Source organism: Drosophila takahashii, chromosome 3R (genome assembly GCF_030179915.1).
Source record: "Drosophila takahashii strain IR98-3 E-12201 chromosome 3R, DtakHiC1v2, whole genome shotgun sequence".
Taxonomy (NCBI): Eukaryota; Metazoa; Arthropoda; class Insecta; order Diptera; family Drosophilidae; genus Drosophila; species Drosophila takahashii.
In genome coordinates, this window is record NC_091681.1 from 35,124,697 (window position 1) to 35,148,608 (window position 23,912).

The 23,912-nt window shown below is 39.7% G+C and overlaps 5 protein-coding genes across 5 annotated transcripts; 4 read left to right on the plus strand and 1 right to left on the minus strand.

Moving 5' to 3' along the window:
- The first annotated feature begins 25 nt into the window (after nt 1-25).
- On the plus strand, nt 26-1,730 carry LOC108059690 (uncharacterized). The gene is made up of 3 exons (XM_017145095.3): nt 26-308; nt 362-450; nt 596-1,730. Exons 1-3 carry the CDS (start codon nt 37-39, stop codon nt 1,435-1,437), a joined length of 1,203 nt encoding a protein of 400 aa, XP_017000584.2. The 5' UTR covers nt 26-36; the 3' UTR covers nt 1,438-1,730.
- Nucleotides 1,731-2,774: 1,044 nt separating this feature from the next.
- LOC108059723 (GATA zinc finger domain-containing protein 10) lies at nt 2,775-7,656 on the plus strand. The gene is given in 6 exon segments (XM_017145137.3): nt 2,775-3,190; nt 4,302-4,863; nt 5,453-5,562; nt 5,643-6,005; nt 6,119-6,583; nt 6,742-7,656. Coding segments are annotated over 5 exon segments (1,797 nt in total). The 5' UTR covers nt 2,775-3,190; nt 4,302-4,316; the 3' UTR covers nt 7,054-7,656.
- Nucleotides 7,657-9,065: 1,409 nt separating this feature from the next.
- LOC108059712 (uncharacterized) lies at nt 9,066-11,069 on the plus strand. The gene has a single exon (XM_017145123.3). The coding sequence runs from the start codon at nt 9,118-9,120 to the stop codon at nt 10,309-10,311; it is 1,194 nt and encodes a 397-aa protein (XP_017000612.2). The 5' UTR covers nt 9,066-9,117; the 3' UTR covers nt 10,312-11,069.
- A 4,387-nt stretch (nt 11,070-15,456) lies between these two features.
- Nucleotides 15,457-17,316, plus strand: LOC108059664 (uncharacterized). The gene is made up of 3 exons (XM_017145023.2): nt 15,457-15,546; nt 15,605-15,853; nt 16,495-17,316. The coding sequence occupies exons 1-3, from the start codon at nt 15,529-15,531 to the stop codon at nt 17,314-17,316; spliced, it is 1,089 nt and encodes a 362-aa protein (XP_017000512.2). The 5' UTR covers nt 15,457-15,528.
- A 2,298-nt stretch (nt 17,317-19,614) lies between these two features.
- Cpr100A (Cuticular protein 100A) lies at nt 19,615-21,400 on the minus strand. Its single transcript, XM_017144987.3, has 3 exons — nt 21,247-21,400; nt 20,543-20,790; nt 19,615-20,475 (listed from the first exon to the last, which is right to left on the minus strand). The coding sequence occupies exons 1-3, from the start codon at nt 21,256-21,258 to the stop codon at nt 20,028-20,030; spliced, it is 708 nt and encodes a 235-aa protein (XP_017000476.2). The 5' UTR covers nt 21,259-21,400; the 3' UTR covers nt 19,615-20,027.
- Nucleotides 21,401-23,912: the final 2,512 nt, after the last annotated feature.

The window sequence follows — 23,912 nt, forward strand, 5'->3', positions numbered from 1 at the left end:
CATAGTCCCTGGATATTGATATATTTCTTAAACATTATGTTTGAGAATTCCCTGTTGATTATAAAGCCGGATTATCTGCACAAGCGGCGACCGGTGCTTTTGAAGTTGCTTTCTGAGGGCTTCCAACTGCAGGGAAATCGCAGGATTGCCTTTTCCCCGGAAACTGCCGCCGAATTCTATGCTGACTATGCCGACGAAAAGGGCTTTATGCTGGAGGTCATTCTCCTTTCGAAGGGAGTTTCCGAGGCCTTCATAGTTACCAAGGAGAACGCCGTGCAGGAGCTGCTCAACATCATGATTTGTTATTTGTGAGTTTTCTATGGTATTATATAGGGTTTCCTTTTTACTATTTTATTTTTAGTGGTTCTGCATCCGAACTGGAACGGAATATCCATGTTACCAAAAATAGTAACAGTGTGGCACGTGAGATCAACTTTATTTTTCCCAACTGTAAGTAGGATACTAAAAATATTATAAATTTATCTTATATAAATTTATATTTATCAATGTGAACTTTTTCTTTTAAAGTTACGAATTGTAAAAATAACCAAACTAACACCGCGAATTCTTTAGAACTAACAGTTTTTCTTTTCAGATATTCACGAACACCATCAGATGTTCGACCACAACAACTTTTGCAATCGGCCGATGCTAAAACCACTTCTCGAGGAGATCTACGACATAATGCAGAACGTGGACTGCAGCCAGGAGAACTGGAAGGTGCGCTTGTCCGACTACCTAGTGCGCAGCAACCCAAAGATGCCGCAGGTCACCAACCAGTGTCAACAGCGACCGGATGTGGGCATTCAGGACAGATCCCAGCAGACCACCATGACCTATGCCCCGAAGCCGAGTGTAAGGGGTGTTCCACCGCGCGACAAGAAGACCCAGAGCAGCAGTACACCCCTCTCATCCACTTCGCCTCACTCCTCGATGCTGCTTTCCTCCAGTTCGTGTGTCACCTGCGGCGGATTCGAGCGAACCGAGCCCTGTATCTCCGAACTGGATCTTAATAAGCGGGTGGAACCTCACGATGAGGAGCCAGTTTGTGTGGACGAGGAGATCCTGTGGAAGGAGGTTGTGGTCTACGAGGAAATTCAGCCGGAGGAAGAGGAGCAGGAGTCCAAGGAATCCAAGTTCGGGCTGGAGGAGGAGCACGAGGACGAGGCGAGTGGCTCGGATGTGGAGTCGGACAAAAGTGCCCATGAGGCAGCAGCACCGCCGCCGGCCCAAGATGAGGAATCGGAAGAGGTTGAAGCTGGCGACGAGATGCCAGTAGAAGCTCCGCCAGCTGCCGAAGTGGTAACGCCTGCAGAAGAGGCTCCTCCTCCACCAGAGGCTGCTCCTCCTGCAGCCGAAGAAGCTCCTCCTGCCGCTGAAGAAGCTCCTCCTGCTGCAGAAGAAGCTCCTGCGGAAGAAGCTCCTGCAGAGAATTAACTACACCTGTTGCCCCTTCATTTGTTTGCTGCAGCATTGAAAAAAATGGACTGAAATGCGCGCAATTCTAGCAACACCTCATCCATTGCACTAGTAGAACCACCTTTAAATGGCAATTGCGCACTCGCAGGATTTCGAAAGGAGGTTCTGTAGTTTTTTCCTTTTGCCCCCCAAAAAGTGCAGCCCACAGGAGCAACAGCTTTTTAGCCACCAACTTCCCGCCATCGAAATGGCAATTTTTTTTCTGCTTTGCGCCCCTTTCAAGTGTCCAATAAAAAAATTGCATAGAGAAATAAAACAAACAATGGAATCAAATTAAATTTATGGGCCAACTTTTGGCGTAAAAGTGTGCGTTGCATGTGGCACACATTTTCGCAATGCAAAGTGTCCTGCAACGTGGCTGCAATTAACCCAATTATAGGGATAACAATAGACTTTGCAAGGGCTAATTGCAGCAAATTGCCGTTTTATCGATCTAAGGAAAGTTTTATTGGTAATTATTGATTTATTTGTCCATAGCATTTTTAAGAAGAGTAGCGTTATAATTATCTTTTATTATTAATTTAAAAATTCAACAACTCCTATTAAAAAAGGGTATCTGTTCAGAATTAGCAAAGAATCTCTCCTCTTCTTATTTGGAGATCTTAACTAGACCTTGTAAATCGGATTGAGTATTTCCGATAGGAAAACAAGAGACAGATTAACCTTTTGGAGCACAGATAGGTGATAATCTACCTCACACAGGTGAGTGACTTGGCTACCCAAACAAACGCCTAAGCTGTGCACAGTGGTTTAAATTAATGGTATTTTTATAGGCACATACCAAGATTTTTTGTAAAAAAACATACAACATGAAAACAACAACATTTCTTGTGAGGCGTGTTAATAAAGAATGTGCCTATCTAGGCAAAAAAAACATTTTATCAACCATTTAAGGTTTCTAAAAAATGTTTCTAAAAAACATTAAAAACTTAAAGCTTACTCTGAACCACAACAATTTAATTAAATTTACCAATTAAAGATAGAATATAACCAAAATTGTAGCTCTACCCACAAAAAGTCGGCTGATTTTATATTGGTTTTTTTTTGTAATTTATTGGTAATATTTTTTATAAAGGAATTTTTAAATAGTATCCTTACCACTGTGCCCCTTTTAAGCCACCTCAGCAATTGATATTGCGAAATGTTGTTGGTGCTGCAGTTGATGTCGTTGTTTTTGCGGTTGTGTGTTTCAATGCCGGTCCGTTCCCTCGTTCCACTGTTCCCAGCAACCACCACCGGAACAGTGGGAGTGGAATGGGGGTGGGGAGAAAAGAAAAAGAGAGAGCAAAGGTAAAAGCTTTCTCCTTTCTCTTCCGTTTGGGACGCCGTGAGGTATGCAATGATTTTCGCCTTTGCAAACTACCGCAAAAACGACAGTTGGTATCTGTCTGCCTGCGCTCTGCTCGCATCCTACAACCCACATCCTTCATCCTGCGTCCTGCGTCCTTCCAAAAATAACAAATAATTACTCAAAATAATAATATTTCCACGGGGGGTGTGAGGTGGCAGAGCTTTTCGAGCGTCGACTGAGAATTCTCTTCTCTGTAAAGTGAATCGGTTTCGTTTTTCGCAATACATACACAAACAATAGGCGCTGGGAAGTAGACGACGGCGAATCCTTGGCGGCTCAGCATTTCCACCGAATTCGCGTCGAGGAAAAGCGGAAAATCGGAAAAAACAGCTACCGTTTTCGTATTGATTTTCAAGTGTGGTAAGCTTAAATCGAAGCGAAAAGAAAGAAAATGTGGTAAAACTCGGGAAAACCCCCACCAACTGGCAGTGAAAATGCTAAAGAAAAAGTCAATGGCCAGGCGCAAGGAAAAGGGGCGGTGGTGGGTTAAGGAAGTGCTAAAAAGTGTCTTAAAACAGGCATAAAATAACGGACAAATAGCTAAAAATACGGAAGTGACATAGTGCAGTGTCGGCAGAAAAATGTGGCAAAAGTTCAAAACTCAAACTGGTGGCTAAATTATAGCGCGCTTAAAAATAAATCCGGGCAGACACGGAAAAGCCTCAAACCTCCGGACCAAAAAAGCCAAAAAAGAGCTGAAGAAGCAGAAGAGGAAGCCCGAAGAAACGGAAGAGGAAGAAGCGGCCGGCATACACACACAACCACAAGGGGGTGGCAAAATCCGAGCCAGCATATCGTTGGTTTGGGAAAAGCTCAAGTCACAAATTTTTGCGCAAGGGCAGGCCGATTTTCACCCCCTCAAAAGGGGGTGACAGGAGCCTCTGCCTCTGCCTCAGTCGACGCTGGCAAAATTTCGCAACACTCGCACAATCGCACACCACCCACTCACTACACCCACAATTTACAGTTAGGGGTGGCATTGCTGGGGTTCCGGGAACGAAATGGGATTGGGACGATAAGACATACGGAAAGACTAACGGTGATGGGAATACCCTTGCAGACCCAAAGATCATATTAATATATTCCGCTAAATTAACATTATAACAAAGCATTTTGAAGATCATAATAATACCCTTCTAATTTATAAACACGATTTATATTAGGGTGAAAAAAGGAAACAGATGTTATTTAAAATCATATAAATACAAGAAAAAGCCCCTTGGGGTTCTATAATAAATTTTTCCAGCAAAAAGGTGGAAGAATTTTTTGACCATACTAGCTTATACTTATATAATATTAATCAGATATCAGAAAAAAAATTTTTTTTCATACTTTTTAAATATTAAAATTCTTTTCATTTATCACCCATATTACCCACCGTGATTTAGTAATAAATATTCTTTTAAAAACTGATTATAAATACAAAAAATATTTTTTATATAAATAATTTATTTATTAATATTTTCCCCAGAACGGCGCCGTTAACATGGACAAGATGACGGTTGCCCAGAAGAATGCATATCTCGAGGCGCACATGGCGGTGCAGCAGCAAATGGCCCAGGCGGCGATTCAGTTCAAACAGCAGCAGACTTCGCAGCAGCAGAACTCACCAACAACCAACAACAACAACAATGGCCAGAACAACGGCAACCTGCAACAGCAACAGCAGCAACAACAGCAGCAGCAGCAGCAACAGCAACAGCAGCAGCAACAACAGCAACAGCAACACTATGCGGCCACAATCAAGGTGCCGCAGATCAGTTCCTCAAGTGTGGCAGCTGCGGCGGCGGGGGAGAGCACCTTCACAGTCCCGGACGATGGGATGGGCTTCGAGGGCGGGGTGAGGGTCCTCCAGAGCCTGGGCACCTGGTCGGCGGCCGAGCAACTGACCTACAACATCCCAAAGCCCAATCTCATCCCCTTCACAGAGCCCTATGTCGAGGGGGGCTCCATGCACCCCGCCAGTCGATTGAAGGCACTGCAACAGGTGCAACAGGCGTCCTCGGGGGTGCGGAAGACAAATCCCTCAAAGTGTGAGTATTGAATTGATAGTTTTTGAAGAGGTTACGATCTGTCATATGTCATCATATATTCATTGATTTAATTCACCAATAACTTTGTTTAATTAAATTCTATTCGTTCTATTAAATTCACCAATAATTTCATACAATTAAATTCACCAATAAATTCCATCTTATCATTCACCAATGAATTCCTTAATTAAATTCACCAATGAATTCATTAATTAAATTCACCAATTAATTCATTAATTAAATTCACCAATGAATTCATTCACTTAATTCACCATTGAATTTATTCATTTAAGTTCACCAATGAGTTTATTCATTGAATTTACCAATGAATTCCTTTACTAAATTCACCAAAGAATTCATTCGTTTAATACACCAATGAATTATTTCACACAGTTCACCAATTTATTCATCAAGTTCACCAATGAACTCACCAACTCATTCTTTAAATACACCAATTCATTCACCAATGAATTCCTTCACTAAATTCACTATTTAAATTCCGGAATGAACGATTTTATTGTTGATAATTTATAAATAAATGAACTTTAGATTTTTAGATTTTAATCGACAAACCCTCCTTTTCTTCCAGCCACCAACAAGGCATTCGAGTGCACGGTCTGTGGCAAGGGACTCGCCCGCAAGGACAAGCTGACCATCCACATGCGCATCCACACCGGCGAGAAGCCCTATATTTGTGAAGTATAAGCTGCCCTCGAGCCCTAGAAACCGCTAACCGTCCAACAATCGCTAACCAAATTTATCGAATCCTCTAATTTCAGGTGTGCAATAAGGCGTTTGCCAGGCGGGACAAGCTGGTGATTCACATGAACAAGTTCAAGCACGTGACACCCACGAATATTGCGCCACTCGGAAAACGACTAAATAATATGGTCAAGAAGAAGGAGCAGCCGGATCCGCCGCCAGAGGACAACAAACAGAGTCTGGAGCTGCAGCTGCAACAGCAGGCCGTCCAGGTGGCCGCCCAGAATATAATAGTGCAATCGGCCCAGGGAGCGCCGGCGTCCATTCCCGGCATCATCATACCCCATCACCAGCAGCAGTTATCCTGGACCTGCGAGCTGTGCGGCAGGATGTTCTCGAGTCGGGACGAGTGGTCCATTCACGCCAAGAGTCATCTGGAGGTGAGAAGATGTCGGTAGACACTCCTGGTTAGGAACAAAAGCCAAGGAGATATATGTATGGGTTTAAAACAGATTTAACTCGAATATTTTTATATTTTTCCCCCGAAATATAGTATTGACAGCCGGAACGGCTAGTCGCAGAGTCAACAAAACCAGCAGCAGCAGCAGCAGCGGCGGCAGGAGTCATTGCTAAGACAACCAGCAACAATAATCGCAGCTACCAAATGGATGCAAATCAAAATCAAATTCAAATGGAGGCCCAAGCACGCAAGCAGAAGATAATCATACAAAACCAGATGATACTCAATGCCAGCCATCAGCAGCAGCAGCAGCAACATCCTCAGCAGCAACAGCAGCAACACCAGCAGCAACAACAGCAGCAGCAACATGTGGCCCATGGGAAGAAGGCAGCCAGAAAACACCAGCAACATCTACAGCAGCAACAGCAACAGCAGCAACAGCAACAACAGCAACAACAGCAGCAACAGCAGCAGCAGCAACAGACCAGTGCGCCTATGTACAATAACAATAGTAGTAGCAACCACAACGGTAGCAACAACAACAACCAGAGCCAAGAAGTAACTACCTATTAAAAAACTGAAACCAGACTGAAAAACCCCACAGCAACACCAACAGTTAACAGCAACATTGAACACCATAAAACACCAAAACTGCAATTTCCGCATTCTGTATTCTGTTACCCTTCCGTTTTCCCCCTTTTTCCCCGCGAATCCAGGTGTCGCTGCCGGTGTCGCACATCATTGCCAATTCGCCAACGGCGGCCACCTACATGCAGGCTCAGCTGAGCGAGCACGCGAGCAACATGCAACACGCCGGCATGCCCATTGTCACCTACAACGGCAATCAGTACTGTGTGATCACGAGGGCCCCGGATCTCGATGTGGATTCGATGCAGAAGCCTCTGGACTATGGCCATGCAGCCGGTGGAGCCACCAATATCATAGTAATGTCGCCGATGCAATTGCTGCCCCCACAGCAGCAGCAGCAACAGCAACAGCAGCAGCAACAGCCGCAGCAGCAACAGTAAACAACAGCAAACACCATCGAAGAGAAAGGCTTTGCCGCAGCCTAACAGCTATAAATACAAATTGTAAATAAAGTCTTAAGCAGCCGAGAGCGAACCTAAGTATATGTTTAGCCACACAGAAAAACACTACCCAGCAAAACTAAAGTTTGTAAATGTCAGATTATAATACATAGTTCCCCCCGTGTCAGCAAATCAAATGTAGTGTAAGCAACCTAACATATCCCCCCGCAGAACGTATATAGTACCCATCTAACCCCTAAGGCAGCCACCACACTGAGATATATATGGAGAAAAGGTGCAGTTTTCAGACCCTCCAGCAGTAGCATCCATAGACCCGTACTCACAAAGAACCCGAACCCAGCGTGTATGATATTTGATGTGTTTCCATGGCATTGTTTGTACATTAAGCTAATTACGTACTCCAATTACGTCTTCGACTTAAAAATGCAAAAAAAAGAAAACAAAACAAAAATAATGGAAATAAAAACAAAAGTAGCAGTAGTTGTGTCCATCAGCAAAGCTCCCCACACATCTCCCCACTCGATTCCAATGGCAAACCATGTAAAGATCAAGCGAAAATAAATTTAATTTAATTAAATACAATTTAAGTGGTTTTTTAAAGGGTAAGGGAGGGAATTTTGTAATTACCGATTTAGTTTATATAGTAAAACAATTTTAGTACATATATTTCGTCATTATATTTTCACTAAGATTATTTCATTAAAATTTATTTCTTATTTTCAGCACATAATTTAATGTTATATATATCATAGAAACATTATTTCATCATACAGCCCTTTTTCTTATACGAATATTGTTTACTCAAATTATATAATTAAATTTATTTCTTATTTGCTACGCATAATTTAAAGTTTTGAATATTATTGTTTAAAGTGTGCTATTTATCTCAATTTTTTCTATATATCAGCTTGCGACAGCAGTAGAATAATGAGCCCCTCGCTGATTTAAATCATGTAATATTACGTATACGCAGTGTATGCCATACTGAGCGTCGTTCAAGTGACACTCACTTGCGTCCAAAAGATCCCGAATTGAAGCCATTAAAGCACCCAATAATTGGCAGCTGTTGTCGTTTATTATTCTTGGCTGGCCAACTTTGGCGGCATTCTCGCTTTTTTCGGTCCACACAGACAGGCCAAAAGCCGAAGTAAAAACCAAAACATTTGGTCAGCGGCTGAGCTCACGAAAATCAACTTTTCGTTCCAAAAGTGAAAAATGCCGCGATTTGACCTTAGATGGAAACTCGTCTCTGCGGCAGCGCAGTCGGCATCGCTGCCGGCTTCAACGCTGCATTGGCAGCAAATAAATTTCTGCCTCGAAATGCTGTTTGTGTTTGTTGTTAATAACACAAGTCACTCAAAGAGTTTTTAACAGGGTATAATGAAATTTTCAAAAAATATAGGGAAAACTTGTGTTACAGATATCAAAAAGGTTTTTTAAAATACTTATAAAGGTGCCCAGATTTCATTAAAAAATTCATTGGGTTCTAGGATGGAAAATATATTGTTGCATGCTTTTTGGCACTTTTTTAAGTGATTTAAAATAGTCATTTCCGTGGTAAACTCACAAAAATTATGGTTTAAATATAAAAACAAGCTTCATTGGATGAAAAAAATATATATTATGAACAATAATATATGTTCTTCTAAATTCGCTAAAGGATTTAAAGAAACAAATATTTCAAGGGTCCTAAAACTATGTTCCAACTTATTTCCCAAATATCTGAAAGCCAAATGGCGAAATTCCGCTATGAACATTTATAATATTTTCCTATATTAGAGCATCTGATAGTTTAAAAACACTGCGAGCCCAGTTTTTACTTACTTCTCGCGTTGTTTTTCGCAAGAATCGCAAATTAGTCTGGGCCCTGGTTGATCACCTGAGCAAACTCGAACTCGAAAGCGAACGCCTACGACTGAAGTGACAACGCTGAATGGCGACGCCAACATCTCAGCCATTTTATTTTCTTGCTCTCAACCTCCGCCGGATTCTTTTTATGTCAGTCGGTTTTCGGATCAGTCGCCGATCGGTCGAGTGAAGATCATGCTGAATGGAAAATTCTACACGGGCCTGCCGCCCAAAATGGTGGAGCGTCAGGCGGTGAAGGTGTGCAATCGCCAGGAGTCCCACTTTTTCTGGCCCGATGATTCCCGGGCGGATTCCGCTGTGGAAAATCGAGTGAAGCGGAGAAACAGCCAGCAGTTGGAGAGACCTGTGGAGAGGATTACCTCCACTCAGGATTCTCCCTCAGAAGTTGACACCAGACGAATGTTTCACAAGGAGTTTGCCAGCTCATCCATACAGTTCTATGATAATCTGCAGTCCAACCAGGCTAAAAAACCTTTGGGCAGGGGACAACGCAGGGAAATAACACCCAAGCTCACTGAAGTGAGACCCCAAGAATTGGTTAATAAATCCGAGGATACCACAGATCGTCGCCATCAGGCTTATAGCTCAAAAATCCAATTCTACGATTATGTAAACGAGGCAGATAATGTCACTCAAAATAATGCCAGACGACCGCAAATGGACTTTAATGACAAACGTGAAGTGGAACTGAATTCCAAGAATAGCCCTAAATTGCAGGTGAAAAGAAATGTGCGCAGTTTCAGTGTGGAACTGGAGGAGCCCAAGGTCACCAAAAAGCCGCTGAATGACAGCCCCGAATGGCGACGACCACGCCCACTGCCTCTGCAGGCACAGCCCAAAAAGATACTGAAGCAAATGGAACAGGATCCATATGATTATTTGGAAAATCGCGTCAGGAGATTGCAGTTAACGCGGAGTCCTGGTTTGCCCAAGAAACATGTGACCTACAATGAGGAGGCTGCGGAATATGCCTACTACGATGATCGTGAGGATCGTGAGGAGCCCACATACGAAAGTCGACCTCGTCAGCAGCCAAATATGCCGACAGGAAGTCGTCAGCAGCAACGCTCTTTTATGGAAACTAGTCGAGCAAAGCCATTAAATAATAATAATAATTATCAGGCCAGCCCAAACGCTAGGAAAATCTTCCCAAAATTGCCACAGCTTCAAAACTCCAGAGGGGTGCCCATACAGCTGGTCGAAGACGAAGAGCCCCCCTTGCCCTCTGACCCCCGCAAACACCTGCGCAGCAGCCTCTGCTTCAGCGGCGACGCTTTGATGGTGGGCGGTCCGATGGACAAGACGACGACGGCGCAGGCGCGACGCAGCTCCGCCGGCCAGAGAATCAGCGTGGGTCTCCCCGATTGAGATTAAGCGCTCCAATTTGCATGTTATTTCTATGCAGTTGCACAGGGAGAAATGCAGGTGAAATGTGAGGAAAAACACCAGTCAGTACCTATCAAAAAATCAATCGGAAATCTTTTATTATTTCGAAACTGAAGAAGAGATTGAAAATCATTGATATTTTCGATGTTTTCACTATACCATTTCGTTAATATCGACATTTCGATATTTATTATTTCTACCGCACTAAAAACATCGATGTTTTTACAATACCATTTCGATCATATCGATTTTTCTAATGAGATCAAAGATTTCACGGTCTAAACTGAAGCACTGATTCAATAGTAAATTATTCCCTGTGTATTAAAGCTGACAGCCACAACCTGCAATGCTAATTGAAAGCAACAACTAAGAAAAACGCCGACTGCGACTGCAGTAGAAGCAGCAACATCAGCAGCAACAGCAGCAACTTAAACCAACAGCAGCAATATTTCTAGGCACGGCAGCAACTCAACCCTCTTTTTGAGTCTTACTTATAAGACTTTTACGATCATCTGCTTAACTTTGACTTCTCCCACATGCGAATGAATGAGTCGGCTTTTGTGTGTTATTTTTTCTGTGCGGTTGAATACATAAACAAACCTTGATCTTGACTAATTTGTGAGCATTGCTGTGGTTGTTGTGCAATCCGAACATGTATTAATTTAGCTTTTAAAGCCAACGCAGAAAAATCTATAATTATTATAATAGAGATATATGCTAATAAACTGATATATAACCAAATGAACTTTGAATTGGGAAGCATTCAATTAAGCCATAAAAGTAAAAGCTATATTTTTGTTAGATTAAGGGTTAAAACTAATAAAATAACTTGTAATATAAAAAGATATATATTGTCTTGATTAATTTCTTTAAAGGTGCAAATTTAAATAGTAAGACATTGAACTTGGAAAGGTTTGAAAGGCACAATAACAATTCAAGTGCACAGTAAATACATACACTCAAAATAAAGTTAACCCTAAAGTCAAGGAAATCGCCCTACTTTTGTCTTCAAGACAAGCTCGCCCTAAATTTTAGGGTCACATTTTTCTATATTTTTGATTTTTTTTGACGTCATATTTCTAAATTTTAGGGTAATTTTACTAAATTTAAGGGCAAAAATTTCTAAAAAGTAGGAAATTTTCCTAAAAAATAGAAATTAAAAACAAAACAAAAAAACATGTTCAATCATGATTTTTTTTTGAATATACGTTTATATTATGTACTCCTCCCTATATACATATGCAGGCGTTGTGAGTCTTGTATATTGTGAATGTTAAAGGTTATGTATTTATTATTATGTATTTGCGCTTGGATTTCTTATCTAACCAAAGCCAAATGTTGTTGTAAATGTGGACTACGGGACTGCGGAAGATTGGGAATGTAGAAATTATGATTAGTTAATATTTTATCTTCATGAAAAAAACTTACATTTTACTTGTCCGTCGGTGAGAATCGAACCCGGGTCTCCCGCGCGAGGAGCGAACGGCCTACATACTGGGCCATTGTAGCACTTAAATTTGCTGTGGCAAACCGAGCATTGTATGTAAAGGGTCAAGCGGAGAATACATTTGAATACTAATTGCATAATTTTAACCATTCGCGTTTTACTTATTTACATACATATATACTTATGTATATATTTATGCTATCGCAATTTATATTATGTGTAGTACATAGTAAATAGCTAAATATAAACCAAATTATTTTCGGTTTACCGCTTGCCATCAATAAAAAAAAGGAATAAAAAAAAGAGTAAAACAAGAAAGGAAGCTAGCTTCGGCCAGCCGAAGCTTATATACCCTTGCAGATCATTCCTATTAATTAACAAATCGCAAAAATGTTAATTTTCTAATATTTCTCATTAATTTTCCGATCGTTCCTATGGCAGCTATATGATATAGTCGTCCGATTTTGATCAAATTAAAATTGAAATTCGGAAATATTTAAAAAGAGTCATATCCTAGAGTAGAAGATAATACAATAAAAATCAAAGAAGCTAGAATTTATTTCCTATTACTTTTCCATTAATTTTCCGATCGTTCCTATGGCAGCTATATGATATAGTAGTCCGATTTTTTAAATAATTAATTCGAAATTCAGAAATATTTAAAAAATAACATCCCCAAAAGTAGAAGGTAATATTTCAAAAAACACCGAAGCTAGAATTTTTTAAAGTTTTTTTCTTCCGATCCTTCCTATGGGAGCTATAAGATATAGTTGTCCGATCCGGTCGGCTCCGACATATATACTACCTGCAATAGAAAGAAGACTTTTGCGAAAGTTTCGTCCCGATAGCTCAAAAACTGAGAGACTAGTTTGCGTAGAAACAGACAGACGGACAGACGGACAGACGGACAGACAGACAGACGGACAGACGGACAGACGGACGGACAGACGGACAGACGGACATGGCTAGATCGACTCGTCTTGTGATGCTGATCAAGAATATATATACTTTATGGGGTCGGAAACGTCTCCTTCACTGCGTTGCAAACTTCTGACTGAAATCATAATACCCTCTGCAAGGGTATAAAAACAAATTTTAAAAAAAACTTAAAAAAAAGGTAAAAAATAGTTTGCTCTGGGACTCGAACCAGGGTCGATTCGATTTCTAACCAAGCGCTTTAACCGTCTGCGCTACGAGTACAGCCGCCCGGCATCTGACAAGTTCTGGTATTGAACATTTTGGTGTGCCAGAGCATGTGAAAACAACTATTTCTATTTTTTAGATAAACTTTCTACTTTTTAGAAAATTTTTCTATTATTTAGGGTTAGCTTAATTTTAGGGTTAGGGCACTCATTTTTAGAAAAAGTGTTGCCAAAATATTTTATTATTTTCGTTTGCCTTTCTATTTTTCAGAAAATTATTTCTAATTTTAAGGGCATTTTTTCTAGATTTTAGGGTGATTTTAGTTCATGGTAACCATTTTCTACATTTAAGAAAAACTTCCTAGATTTGAGAAAAACTTTCTTGACTTAAGAAAAATTTCCTTAGATTTAGAAATAACTTTCTTGTATTTAGAAAAAATAAATATTTAGGGCGATTTTCTAAAATTTAGGGTTAAATTTATTTTGAGTGTAGGACTTAATTCAGTTGATAAGCCTGCAATCAATTGGGAATCGTTGTGAATAATATGAAATCAAAGCAAGATATAATCGCGTAGCAAATCGATTGATCGGTGGGACATTAATAGCCCGAACAAATGTAATTTAAGGCACCCTTTCGTGCCGCTTTTCTTAACGGCTCATTCAAATTCCCGGCAATTTGCTGGACTGGCCAATCAACTTGTTGCTCTGGGCGGCTCACCTGGCCATGCCCATTTCTACTCCCATTCGCAGGTCCCTGCCCCCAACTCCTTTCACAAAAAAAAGAAAGACTTTCGGAAACCAGAAAAAAACTGAAACCATTGTTAAGAGCCAGTTTAAGTCCAAGTGCAAGTTTAAAGTCGCTCCACGAGGAAGCGGGAAATTAAGCAAAGTTGCAACAATTGTGCAGGCAATTGTCACGCGTGTTGAACTTGAGCTTGACCTTGTCTTTGGGAAAAACGGGGAGTGGAATAACCACGGCCAGCAAATTGGAGACAAGTGCTGCAATTATCCATCATACGCCATGGGGGCTTCAATCGAGATTTAATTAAAGCATCGCTTTAATTGCCCCTCCAATCGACATGGGAACTCAGTTTGAAAATTTAGAGACAGGATAAGCGTGCAAAATAATTGTGCAAATGAAGCGTGGTGAAATGTTACGCAAGTCCCTGTCCATATATCCATTGCCATTTTTCCCATTTCCATTTTTCCATTTCCACTTCCAGCTGCTCGGAGACAAGACAAACTACCTCCGTACATATACATGGTACATATACCTTCCGCATTTCGATCGCGCATCCTGGCCGATAGAAAGTAGTCCAAGCGTACCGGCTAAAATGGCAAAAAAAAAGGCCAAAACGCCGAGCCAGCTGGCTAACAGAGACGAACATTTCCTGGCTCGCTTTTGCCCCGGCTGAACCTGAACTTCGAGCCAAAAGCGGCGACGGAGAGAAGAAAAGTGCAGCGTTTATTGGGTAATACTCGTGAAAACCCGTTTGCAGACGAAACTGATTCAAATAAGTCGATAAGGTGGCTCTTCTTCTGTCTTCTTTTTTTTAGTGGGTGTGTGGCTCGTGCCGGTAGACCTTATGCACTGGAAGAAATAGGTGGCTAAAAGGTCAGCCCTTAAATCGGAGATGAAAATGAAAAACAATATTAAATTTATTATTATATCTTAAAATTGAGTCTACGTATCCAAGAAAATTAAAGAAGAAAAAAATTTAATTCAAGATGGTTATTTTTTAGAAAATAATAGAAAGTAAAGAAACAAATTAATCGAGTTTTATTATAAAGTAGAATATAACATGATAGAAAATAGGCATAAAAATGCTTAGATTCTGGCATTAAAATACTAAATAACAAATAAATTAAAATTAAAAAATGTTATGGTCAACTAATCAATTCCAAACAAATTAAGTGAATATTTTAAAATTATTTGATTGCAGATAAATTTAATTGATAAGTTAAATACTACTTGACAGAGAGCATAAAAATATCTTTTAAAATTTATCACTAATCGTTTATAAATTATATATATTTTATTACCAGCTACTTAATAAAATTACTCGCCATGAAAAAAGCTATCAATCTTTGCCTATTAACTTTATTGTCATACTTTTGGCGTATCTCATTTGCTTACTTTTCGATTAAGTCACAGACCAAAGTCAAAAGCAAAACCAAATCCCCCACCGCAGTTACAACTTGCAAATGGCCATCGTTATGTGTAATTACGGCCATAAAGAAACATTTTATTTATGCCCCCTGCCCCATCGCTCTATTTCCTCGTGGAAATGCAAATGATGCCTCAGTTTGCGGCTGTAAGCTCTTTTTTTATTAACTCTATGTTGTGAGTGGTAAGTCCATGCGTGAAGCGGAGATTTCGATCTGCAGAGCTACTAGTGGATACCACTGACTACTGACTAGCTCACCTGGCAGGTTTCAATTGCGATTGCCATTGCAAAACATGTTGCGGCAGGTTCGAGGAAGCTGGCATAAAACTGTTGCGTCCGTTGGCCGAACTTTCAGTTTCGTTGGGGCCACGCTGGTGGTTAATACCGTTGAAGAGAGTTTTTCACAAAGACATAATCCCCCCAAAAAGGCAGCCCACTCAAAATGAAAGTGTACTGGAATGTAAGCAGTTTGTAGCCGCAGTGATAGCCTAAAATTAAAATGGATATTAACCCAACAGTTCTTGGCTGCGGCGATGGTGTTGGTAACGGTCACTTCTGGCCTGCGACCCCCGAGATCTTACTACCGGCGAAGCTACTTCAGTTCGGTGTCTCCGGGATCGGGACATGGATCATCGGGTTCTCTGCCAGGACCCGTGAGACTTGGACCTGCTGGCTATCTGCGCGCCGATCTGCAGACAAACGAGAGCAAGCACCGGCCCTTGAGCAAGAAGTATCCCAAGAAGACCCACTACAGACCTTATGGATCGGTGAGTTATGATAGAAAGAGCGAGTGCAAATGAAATTTAATTCGCTGAATGCATCAACAGTTTATTTAAAAAGTGGATATAATCAAGAAATAATTTCATACTAAAATCTTTTTATATAAATAAATATTAAAAATGATCGATAAATATAAAAAGGATATATTTAATAATCAATAAAATATATGGAGATTAAAGCACTAAAATAAATTCAAAAATTGCTTCGATTTTACTTTATGAAAAGTCTAAAAAGAAAATGCCTATTTATACAAAAAATCTAGATCGCTATTTGAGCTCGTAAATAAATTCCCAATCGATTGGCATTTAAATCTAAACATTTTTATTTTTGACATTTTTTGCAAAAAAATATGATAGTACTCGTACACTTATAAAAAATGTGAAAAAAGGATCAAAATATTAAATTTTTTATATCCTCCTGAAAGTAATTGGATTCAATATATTGAATTATTAGTTGTATAAAACACTAAATCTCTTAGATTTGGCATCCTTTTGGGATAAGTTACAGCAAAAAAAACTTTTCAAATTAAATAATTTTGTATATAAATGTTTTATTAAAAAAATTCCAACTACATCAATTAAAACTGAACTAATTAGTGCATTTAATGTAAATATTTCTAATGTTTTAGCAAGAGGAGGAGGACTATTCCGGTGAGCGTTACAATTCGGCCGAATATTCCGGGGAATCCTCCGTGCAGGACAGTCGGGAATACACCATTGGCACCCAGATCCGCGTCCAGCATCCGATAACGGTGCCCAAGAAGAGCAGCAGTTCCGGTTACCAGAAGCAGCCGAAATATGTGACAGCCATTCCCTACAAGGCCTCTGGCTATGGATCCGATATTCATAAGGGCACCGGCTATGGATCCGATGTTCATATTGGTTCCGGTGAGGATGTGGGACCTCCGCCCAAAAGATCAAAGTGGAATCCAGTGCAATACGATGCGGAGGCCGATCCCTTTCATCTGGTGCCTCCGCCAAAGGCAACCGTCGCCTCCAGCAGCAACTCATATAGTGTGTACGAACCCGAACACGATGACTACGAAGTGGTTCCATTGCCGCGACCCAAGACCCATGATCGCTACAAGAATGTGGCCTCCAAGAAGCAAATAGAGGCTTATCTGGAGGATCAGCAAAAACTCCTCGACGAGGCCATCAAAGTCCAGCTGCTGAACAATCCCAAGCTGCAAAAGTTCCTGAAAGCCCAGGCTCAGGAACAGGAGCGGGAATCCCGGCCAGATCTCGAGATCGAGGACTTTGAGGCCTATCCCCCGAATTTTGGTGGCCCCGGGCATCTGCGCAGTAAATATATCGACCACCCACCACCACCTCCGCCCAAGGGATCGCGTTCGAGGCGACGTCCTCCAAGCGGAGATCTCAATCGACCACCCAAGACCATCCTCAAGCCCAAGCGAAAGTACCGGTCCACAGCACTGGTCATCAATGTATAATGGGAAATCACTTAGTCCTTAATAAATTACTAATTTAAATTTAAAATATAACGATATAAATATGTAATGTAGTCGTATTGTATAGTAGTGTTGTAAATAATAAAAGACCATTTACTTTAGCTGTGATTTAAGGTTTTTCTTGGATTTGAGAGCCGTACATTTGGAGAAGGCCCACTGAAATCATCAAGGATTTCTCTACCAATTTTAATACAACTCTACATTTGTTGGTAAAATTGATTAAACTGTTTTTAAATATTATAAAAAACATATTTTTACATTTAAATTTTTACGAAAAAATTAACTTATAAGGAACAAATTTCGAAATTATGTTTATCCAGTGGTAGATGTGTGGTAGAGGCGCGTTTTTGTACTCATTTATTAAGGCAAACTTCTGAAAACCATATTTTGCACAGGATTTAAGGGGTGGAACACCGATAATCCCCCTGCCACGCCACTGTGTTTATCAACATTTCGATTTCAACCTATAGAGATTTCAGTGTAATCACTTTACATACAGCACAGTGGCGCCATGTAGAATTTGTTTACAAAGCCCCTATACATTTGGTTCGAGTCTTAGCTTTGAGATATTGTCTGATGAACTGCCTTCGTCACTTAATTGAGCTCAAATCCATGCGTGGATCCACGGGGATATATTTGGGATAAATCCCCTCCCTTTTCGGGGTGAAAATTTGAAATAAAAAATTGTTTTGAAAACCCCCTCCCAACATAATCCTGATCCGCCACTTATCAAATCTCTCTCCTCTTTGGCATTAAAAAATAATATTAAATCACTTAACCCAATGACAAATTAGCTTCCAAGTGTTAATCTGCCAGTTTAATTAAAGATATTAATTACTCATCAATTTAATTGAAACCCGGTTCATCACACCCACTTGCCATAAATGGAGCCTGAGATCTCGCGACCAAATCTGGCGACGTTTGCCATTTTAAAAATAAGTCCAGTCAATCATAAAAATAGAACCAACACACCCATCAGACACCTGTTTCGATGCCAGGTAAATTCTTGACTTTTACCTCTTTCGCAAAGCCAAACGAAAATCCGCAATTGAGCAAGCCAATCCAACTCAATACAATTCAATCGATTGCGATTGCCGCAAAAGTGGGTGCATAAAGGCACGCCGAGAAGAAATCATAAAAAACAATAAGCAGCCAGAAACAAAACCAAATTGATTTTCTTAATTGACTGGGCAATTTCAACAGAAGCCCAAGCCAGCAAAGGCAAAATCCAAACTCCAAGCCGGACTCTCGAGTCCACAACAAAACTGACCTTGAAAGCTAAGCTCTGAAAAGTGTTGCTAATATTGTTAATGTAATCGCTGTCGACGGTGAAAAAGAATGCCAACCGGTGGATGTGGAAAGTACACAGGGAAAAATAATAACTGAAACCTAAAAATGTAAAAGTAGAAACGGATTCTGTAAAAAATAAAGAAAATCTATCCCCTTTCAAATATTTTCATTATTTATTTATTTAAATATGTTTTATTTTTGTAAAATATTTTTAAAATATAAAAAGATTTGCAAGCTTATTTTTTTAGGTGTACATAAAATTTACATTTCCATTAAGCCCTATAAAATAATTCTAGTCATATAATATTAATTAAGTAAAATTTTAGGTATAAGTCTTTAAATTGATTTAATAAGCAGTTATTACAATATTAAGAAAATTATTATAATAAAACCAAGATACAATTCATAATAAACTTCTGCATATTTCTTATGATATAAATTAAGTGTCCAAATTGAGTTGTAATTGCAGACATGCAATAATCCGCTGAGAACTCAACAGGTGAGAGGAAGCAGCCAATTAGCTGGCATTCTTGCGTTCGATGGTGCATAAAAGTGAGCAAAATATTTGGATGTAATTAAGTTGCTCTAATCCAACTGGAGCCTGACGAATGGAACTGCCATTGGGGAACTGATTTAGTGACCCAATCCCCTTATAAAAAACCTGTGCCACCCCCACTTGCACATGGTTTTCCGGCTAAGCCAGCACCGAGCTGATTTCATTTTCATTGGAATTTTGCACAATTGGCCAAGATTACTGTCAAATGGGCAAGAAACCCGTTTGAGGTCTTTCCTTGTTGGCCGTATAGAATCGTAACAGAAACTCGTTTCGCATGCACGAAAGTCGGTTGTGTAATGCACCATTTTTTAGTGGGCGTTCACCACCCGAGGTGTTTAGATAAATCTGCTGGAAATTAAATTAAAAGCCAATGGCCAAAAAACAAAAGACTGCAGGACACGAACTTGGTTTTGGTTTCCTTCGTATATTGATTGCTCTTACACATCTATGAATACAAATTGCTCAGATGTCCCAAGGCCCAAAGTACTAAAAATTCTAATTAAAAACTTCGAAGTTTATTCGCTTCGCTTTTTTAAAAATTACTTTTAAAGTTGGGAAGAACACAGAGAAAAAGTTCTTAATTTCTGTTTTTTCTTTATATTTCAAAAATATTACCCCTTTTCTTGGGGTAATGGCATCTAATTTTCTCTGTGTAGCATTATAAATTACAAACAAACAGTACGAATATAGGAAAGTACGATACAAAGTTACAATTTGCTCTTAATCATATCACACAAGAGTTTTGATGGAGTCAAAAGAGAGAAGAAAGTGATTGAGGGGAGGATTATAGTTATAAGAAAAGAGGGAGAAGATGCAACATGTCTGAGTTAGGAATGGAAATTAAGACTTAGACCTTGTTGAAGGAGTAAGTGAAGCCATCGGGCGTGCGGTTCAGGGAGAGTTTTCCGGGTGGCGAAAAGCGATGGGGGTTGGGGGTGGTGGTGGTGTAGTACGCCTGCTGCTGCTGGGGCTGCTGGTACTGCGGCTGATACTGCTGCTGCTGCGGCTGCACGGGCTGCGGTTGGTAGGCGGGCTGGGGTGCGGGACGGTACTGGGGCTGAGGAGCGGGCTGCTGGTAGCTCTGCTGGTTCTGGCCGAAGGAGGGATCGTTGTAGCGGGGATCGTAGGATCCATCATCGCCGTAATCGTTGCTGCGGAAGGAAGCCTGAGGCTGTGGGGCAGGAGCCTGGTATTGCTGAGGCTGGTACTGCTGCTGTGGTTGATAGCCCGCCGTTGGCACGGGCTGTGGTGGTGCAGGTGGTGCCTGCGGCAAATGATCTCCAGAAGCTTGGAAACTAAATGGAAAAAATTAAAGATAAAATTTATGAAAATTGAGAGATTTAATTTTAGCAGTATCCTTACCCATTTTTGCCTGCCGTATACGAAATCGTACGCCTTTGGCCCGAGGGATCCACATAGCTGTAGCTGCCGTGACGCGTACCATCCGCATCCGTTTCCTCCTTGAAGTTAATGCCATCCTCTTGCTCATAGGCAGCTCCGAACTTTCCATCTCCGGACAGGTAACGCTGCTCACTAATGATGGCCGCCGTCTTGGGATCCTGATGATAGTGCTGGCTGGAAGCCAATGCCACCAAGGTGGTCAATGCAAGCTGGAAGGGATTACAAAATGATTAAATATGTAAAAATAAATTTAACAGAAATGTATGCAAAATATTTAAATTCAGAAACGAGTATTATTAAATGGAAATTTAATTGCTATTTATTTTGGCTGTACAAAACTGACAAATGCATTCCATTGATGAATTTAAAATGGTTATTATTTCACTTTTCTTTGAAACAATCTGAATTAAGAAAAATGATGTAATAATTAAATCAAAATGGTAACCTTCAAGGAAAATAAACAAGCAAAAATCTAATTTTTTATAAAATGGTCAATGTTTTCTTAATGATTTTTTAAATAACTTGTTATTAATCCTTTATGATTTTTTACACTGATTTATATTAGTTTAATTTACTTTAAAATTATTAGTAATTTCTATAATTGTTCTTAATGGCTTTTAATAGTTTGAGTCATTAGGTTCATCCTTTAATAAAACACAACTCACAAATCTGAACATTTTTGAAGGGGGTATTTTTTGAATATCCTTGTCAAGCGTAAACTGCACAATATTTATTCTCTCTTTTAGGGGATTCACACGCGCCTTTACGCTTACAAGTCGGTTGTTTTCGAGAGATTTGGACCGACGGCAACGGATTTGTGGAGTTAACTGCCTTCCGCAACGGCGCCGCCCAAGCTTTTTATAGTCCGAGCGGGAACCTTGGATCGACTCCGCCTAGGCACTCCAAGCCCATGTAATTGTATTGGTACTATAACTATTAACGGCACAGCAAAAGCAACAACAAGTCGGCCAAGTCGGCGTAACAATAACAAGAATCGAGCTAAGTGCTCCAATAAGTCAACTTTGGGCGAGTATTGGTATCGCGGTCGTGTTGCCAAGTCGTTTTACCAGTTTCGATCTCTTTCGCTTTGAGCGCCAACTTTTGCTTTCTATATATTTATACCGTACATATACTATATGCAGCTCCCAGCTCCCCAGTTTCTGGCTGCAGCAGGCCCAAGCCCAAGACGAAACTATTTTTTAATTATTTTAAAAGTTTTCCAGCTTCAGCGGAGGTATCCTCATAGGCGGGGGGATGTCGAAAACCAGGAATTATCAATTGGTTCTGCTGTGAATGATGCAATTTTCACATGCCATAGGTTAAAATAAAATGGCACAGAAAATAAAGATAAATATGAGGATATTTTTGATTAAATCATTTAAAAAATGCCAATTTCTATTCTATAAATATAAACTTAATAAATATAGGTTAAATTTATAAATGGGATAAAGTTTACTAAAGAGAACTAATAAATTGAAAGAAATTTAAAGTTATGTAAGCCACAATGCCCTGCAGTTAGTAACTTGTTAATAGTTTTCAATAAAATATTTTTATGGTGGCCACACGAAAGTCATAAAATACTCCAGATATTTACCCCTGATAACAATTTTCCTTAAGGATGAACCATAAAGTTAGCTAAAGCTACAAAATATAAAATTAATAATTTTATTCCACAGTGTGAAAAACTGTCGATTATGATAAATAACTGGGCGGTTGCCCTCTGCCGAAATAATAATTCCCAAACAGATCTCTTGGGAAATTCGCCAAATGAGCGTTGTTAACTTTTTTCTCCCCTCTTCAAGTTGAAAAGCCAAAGTGGCTTGGCTTTTAGATGGATTTCGGATTTGCATTCTGCATGTGCATGGCCAAGTTGATTTATATCTAGATCGGACTGAGAAGCTGGACTTTGTGGTGCGGCCAAAAGCGCTTGGCAACAATCGTTGGAGTTTTTTATTTTTATTTTGTTTTTGCAATGTGTTTGACTTGTTGACTCCGCGCTGGCTTCAATTATTTATTGTGTTTGAAATGTCTGGCATTGTTTGGGCTTGTTTATTGGACAAAACAGTTGGCCGCCCACCCACATGCTGTACGCCCACGCCCCCACCTCATCCCACCGCCCACTTTGCATAATGTTTGTAGAGAACTTTTGGCATTATTTATGATCTAACGATCCAAACGGATCTGCATTCCCCAGAAAGGCTTGAAGTTACACAGGAAATAATATTTAAATTTTGATTAAAACTTTTAACTTTTTGTACCATTTTTAGGAAATATTTATACTATTTAAAGTTGTTTAAAAATGGATTTTGAGGAACAACATATTTTATAAGAACATTTTCTAAGCCTACGGCAAGTATTTTCCCAGCATTTTTCCATAGATAAACAGAATTACAGCATTTAGGTATGCAAATCGGTTTTCCATATTTTAATGAGCGATTTCCTCACAAACCGGCACACTCTCACACACAAAGTAGCCGCATGTGGTCGTACATTTCGAGTAGCAACACTCTCATTTACACCGTTACTTGCCCTTTTGCAAGTCGCCATCGTCATCAGCATCATGATAATCATCATTACCATCGTCATTATCCGACGGGGTTTTGTTTGTGTGGCCAAAAACGGAGAATGCCCTCCCGCAGCAGGGGGCGGTGATCGGGAAAAGAACACAGAGCGTTAAAAAGGAGGAGGAAATTAAATCAGTTGACAAACAAACAACAAGCACAGCAGCTATAGCAGACATCATATAGCCCCGGAATATGGCTATATATGTTCTCGAATAAGAAGGCGAGGGCAAGAGCAGCGGATCCAAGGTGAAGTTGAGCAGTTCAGCATGGCCGGATTAGCTTGAGGGTGTGCCCATCGGAGGGTTGAAACAGTCCAGCTACAGTACTCACTCGAAAACTTGGAATTACCTCTTTGCAATAATATTTATGTTCTAACAAAGATTAACTGTTACTGTTAAGGAACAATTTTAAATAAGAACAAAATTTTTAGCATGACATTTACTCATAGATAAATATTTTTATTTAAAATTATTTGAATCGAATAAAGTCAAAACTGATGTTAACTTTTTTCCAACAGAAGCACACCACAAATTATGTATACTTAAATATTTTGATTAGTAAGAAAATAAATATTAGGAATTATTAAAATGTAATAAATACTTTTAAATTGTAGTCTTTTTTTGTAACAATTGAATTTTCTGCAATATATGTACATATTTTAGTTAGTATATAATATTTTTTTTTTATTACTTCTTTTTATTTATATTCGTTAAGATTACAAAGTCTTTCCATTTTATATTTTGAATAAATTAGTCAGCTATCCTTGA